This window comes from Babylonia areolata, chromosome 6, assembly GCF_041734735.1.
Source record: "Babylonia areolata isolate BAREFJ2019XMU chromosome 6, ASM4173473v1, whole genome shotgun sequence".
NCBI classification, from domain to species: domain Eukaryota; kingdom Metazoa; phylum Mollusca; class Gastropoda; order Neogastropoda; family Buccinidae; genus Babylonia; species Babylonia areolata.
In genome coordinates, this window is record NC_134881.1 from 51,479,023 (window position 1) to 51,484,022 (window position 5,000).

A 5,000-nucleotide genomic window follows, 5' to 3' on the forward strand; every position below is an offset into this window, starting at 1 on the left:
CAAGAACAACGCGGTATTGTGTGTCGCCACACAATCACTACAGATGTCATGTGTTTCTCGTCTCGTGCACACGGCTAGAGAGAGACAGACAGAGACAGACAGAGACAAGAAGACAGAGAGACAGACAGATACAGAGAGACACAGAGAGATAGACAGACACATACAGAGAGACACAGAGAGATAGACAGACACATACACAGAGAGATAGACAGACAGATACAGAGAGACACAGAGAGATAGACAGACAGACAGGCAGACAGACAGATACAGGCAGAGAGACAGGCAGACAGAGAAAGAGACAGATAGACAAACATACCGATACAGACAGACAGAGACAGACAGACAGATTGACAGAGACGAAACGAAACGAAACGAATTTATTTTCAAAAGAGTAGTGAAATATAAATCTGCATTACTTTTCTTTTACATCCATTCCTCTGGACATAACAAAACAAACAAGCAAACACAAAATCAGACAGACAAACAGACAGACAGAGACAGAGACAGAGAGACACACAAACAGAGAGAGAGAGAGAGAAAGAGACATGAGATCAGACAGCAGCCAGCCAGCAGTAAAGCCTGCTGTTGACACTGTCAACACTGACCATCAGCCAACGCTGTCATTATGTGAAGCAAAGCTGTTCCCTCTGCTGTTTCGAAACTGCCCACACCACTCCCCACACACTATTTTGCTCCCACTCCCTTTTTCTCTCCCCCCACCCCCCCACGCCCCCCCCCCCCCCCCCCCCCCCCCCCCCCCCCCCCCCCCCCCCCCCTCCCCCCCGCCCCCCACAAAGGAAGCGCCGTTGCAGAATCGGTTTGGTGTTGTTAGGACTTTGTATCCAGTGTTCACACAAGTGATCCAAACCCCGTTTCAACATGGTAGTAATCTTCAGTTTTACGTCCTCCCACTTTAAGTGAGGTTACACGAATTAAAAACAAGAGAGGCAAGGCCTTCAAGACTCACTTGTGATACACTTAAAAAAAATTTTAAAAAATCCAAGCTTTTTATGTATTGAGTATAATTTCAAAATGTAATGTTTAAGATGAGAAAGATCAGTTTAAAGCAAATTAACTCCCCTAGCATTACAGAGTAATTTCCCTTTTTTACCATCTGCACCAAAACGTTTGCAAAATAAATAAAACTTCCATGCTTAGCAAAAGAAGTTCCTGTTTGAACAAAAAATGATAATAATGACTGCTCTAGCTGTTGGGTCAGAATATCAGATCAAAGTGCCAAGTTTAGAGAATACAAAAAAATATAAATATAACAGTAAATGCAGTTTGCATATGATTAGGCTTCTTTTTTTTTTTCTTTTTTTGTGCCCATCCCAGAGGCGCAATATTGTTTTAAACAAGATGACTGGAAAGAACTGAATTTTTCCTATTTTTATGCTAAATTTGGTGTCAACTGACCAAGTAGTTGCAGAGAAAATGTCAATGTTAAAGTTTACCACGGACACACACACACACACACACACACACACACACACAACCGCACACCGGGTTAAAACATATGTGACCAAGCGCGCTATGCTTGCTCCAACACTATTCACGCACAAGCCACAGCAGACGACAGTTTTCCCTCATAACCCGCGCACAGAATGTGTGACGTCACTCCGCTTACATCATTTTGTCCTCCTCGCCAGACACCTGCTCACAGCTCGCCCAATGTCGCATCCCGGTACGTCATTGGCTGAGAGCAAACTTGTGTTTCTGTTCCACAGTATTTAATTAATAGCTCTTTTGTTAGATCAGTAAACTACTAGTATTATATACTGGCAGAATCGTCTTAACTCCATCTTTAAATCTATTCCATTTATGTTTGCCTACGTGAAACTGATTTAACGCAGTTTGTAATTTTCAGCGACGAGCTCCTTAAAACTGACCCTGTTCAGGTGACTTAAATTAAGATTATAAATTCATCTTAAATAATCAACACTTCATTTTACACTCATTGTAGAGTAGGCGTTGAGCTCTTTCTTTTGCAACTTATCCGATGCAAATCGGTTCAGTAATCATCTAGAAATCTGTCACTGAACACCTTGTAACAAGCACAGTTCTCATCAGATTTCTTCAGATTAGTGACGATTTGGTTTGCAGCCCACGTGATTGTCTTTGTAGTTCGCCTAATTTGTATAAATTGGCCGAGCGGGTGATGAGTGGTCACTTCCACACCCGAGCCAGCCGCGGCCAGCACCTGCTCCCTTTGTCTCTTGCTGTGTAGTGGTCAGTGTCGTTCCCACAACAGCATCTCGCTACGTATGGCTGTAAGTACTATTGTGTAGAACGTGTTGACTTGTAAATTGTATTATTTGACACAGTACTTGTGTTTATATGAGTATGTTCAGTTATTGCTTTGTTCAGTTAATTCTTTGTTCAGTTATTGCTTTGACAAGTTAGTCACAGATCGGCTATGACTGATCTAAATAATTGCTATGTCGTCATCTGCATGGAGCAGTGTTCCATTTGATTCTTAACGTCACAGTCAGTGACGTCTCTCGACACAGATAGTTTGTTCCAGAATGTTCTAGTGAGTGCGTAAAGTTCATTCACCACTTAATGGTTAAGCCATGATGGTTCTTCATTTAATATCTGGTCTATCAGTTTGCCAGTATTATATCTAATCCACTGATTCATTTGAGTCACTTTGACACAGTATAAGTTTTACCTAGTCTATACTGTCAGTGTACTTTCACCAAGTCAGCATCGCTTCAATCACTTTAACTGCACTATTTAAATGTATTAGAAATGTCATTTGATGTCAGCGTTTGGTCTTCACACATTTGCATTATGTTGTTGCGTATCCCAAACCCGAGTGAATAGTCTTTCCATGTGATATGTATACATGTGCTTTATTATTCACTTGTGCCGACACATTGTACTTATGACATTTGTTTGTGTCATTTCAGGCACTGTCTTCTTCTCTTTTTATCTTCTCTTAGACTAGTTCTCTTCTAGTCTTCTTCTCTTTTTATCTTCTCTTCTCTTCTCTTCTCTTCTCTTAGGTTTTCTTCTCATCTAATATTGTAAATAAAACAATAGAAAAACCCATTTGTGACTGGCCTCTATATGTTCCTGGCCTGTGCATGGGATCTTGTCTATCCTTCAATTAATCATATTTAGTTAAGTCTTTTGTGCCGTACCCTTCAGTAACCACTCGGTACACGGCTACACATAGACTCACTTTGTTTACACAAGTGAGTCAAAAAGGGGGAGTGGAGAGGGAGGGGTGAGGTTTTCAGGGTGGGGGGGAGGAGTGGGGGAAGAAGTGCGTGTGTGTGTGTGTGTGTGTGTAGGGGGGAGGGGATAGGGAGAGACAACGCTGGGGACAAGAATGGAGGGAAACGCTAACATCAAACAACTGTAACAACTATAACAAATGTCGTATTGGACAACATAGCAAACCTTCTGCAATAACAAATAGCATCTTGGAATTGTTATATAAAAAATATATATATATAAATACATTCACAAGAACTTTCGGTGAAGTTTAGTAAAAAAAACGATTTTGGACATCAAAGATTACGTGTTTGCTAGAAATAAGTTCTCCATTTTCGGCATGGTGGTGTGTCCTTGGAGAAGGGACTTTACTCCGATTTTCCTCACTCCACGCAGGTGTGAATGGGTTAACTGACTTCAGGATGGTCAGGGGAAGGTTTGAAAGCGGGCGGGAGGAGAGCACTGGGCCCCGCCTTACATTGCCGCGCCCTAGACACAGTGGATAACGAATTCGTTGCCTTACATTGCCGCGCCCTAGACACAGTGGATAATGAATTCATTGCCTTCCACAGCCGCGCCCTAGACACAGTGGATAATGAATTCATTGCCTTCCACAGCCGCGCCCTAGACACAGTGGATAATGAATTCATTGCCTTCCATTGCCGCGCCCTAGACACAGTGGATAATGAATTCGTTGCCTTACATTGCCGCGCCCTAGACACAGTGGATAATGAATTCGTTGCCTTACATTGCCGCGCCCTAGACACAGTGGATAATGAATTCGTTGCCTTCCATTGCCGCGCCCTAGACACAGTGGATAATGAATTCACTGCCTTACATTGCCGCGCCCTAGACACAGTGGATAACGAATTCGTTGCCTTACATTGCCGCGCCCTAGACACAGTGGATAACGAATTCGTTGCCTTCCATTGCCGCGCCCTAGACACAGTGGATAATGAATTCATTGCCTTCCATTGCCGCGCCCTAGACACAGTGGATAATGAATTCATTGCCTTCCATTGCTGCGCCCTAGACACAGTGGATAATGAATTCACTGCCTTCCATTGCTGCGCCCTAGACACAGTGGATAATGATTTCATTGCCGCGCCCTAGACACAGTGGATAATGAATTCACTGCCTTCCACAGCCGCGCCCTAGACACAGTGGATAATGAATTCGTTGCCTTCCATTACCGCGTCCTAGACACAGTGGATAATGAATTCATTGCCTTCCTGTGCCGCGCCCTAGACACAGTGGATAATGAATTCACTGCCTTCCATTGCTGCGCCCTAGACACAGTGGATAATGAATTCATTGCCTTCCATTGCCGCGCCCTAGACACAGTGGATAATGAATTCATTGCCTTCCATTGCCGCGCCCTAGACACAGTGGATAATGAATTCATTGCCTTCCATTGCCGCGCCCTAGACACAGTGGATAATGAATTCATTGCCTTCCTGTGCCACGCCCTAGACACAGTGGGTAATGAATTCGTTGCCTTCCACAGCCGCGCCCTAGACACAGTGGATAATGAATTCATTGCCTTCCTGTGCCACGCCCTAGACACAGTAGATAATGAATTCATTGCCTTCTATTGCCGCGCCCTAGACACAGTGGATAATGATTTCATTGCCGCGCCCTAGACACAGTGGATAATGATTTCATTGCCGCGCCCTAGACACAGTGGATAATGATTTCATTGCCGCGCCCTAGACACAGTGGATAATGATTTCATTGCCGCGCCCTAGACACAGTGGATAATGAATTCGTTGCCTTCC

At 43.8% G+C, this 5,000-nt stretch overlaps 1 protein-coding gene across 1 annotated transcript in view; it reads left to right on the plus strand.

Moving 5' to 3' along the window:
* Positions 1–5,000, plus strand: part of LOC143283555 (uncharacterized) — a 25,895-nt gene that overhangs the window by 2,882 nt on the left and 18,013 nt on the right. The window contains exon 3 of the mRNA XM_076589801.1: positions 3,644–4,260. Within this exon, the coding sequence (XP_076445916.1) occupies positions 3,644–4,260 (617 nt within the window). The remainder of the gene's footprint in view (positions 1–3,643; positions 4,261–5,000) is intronic.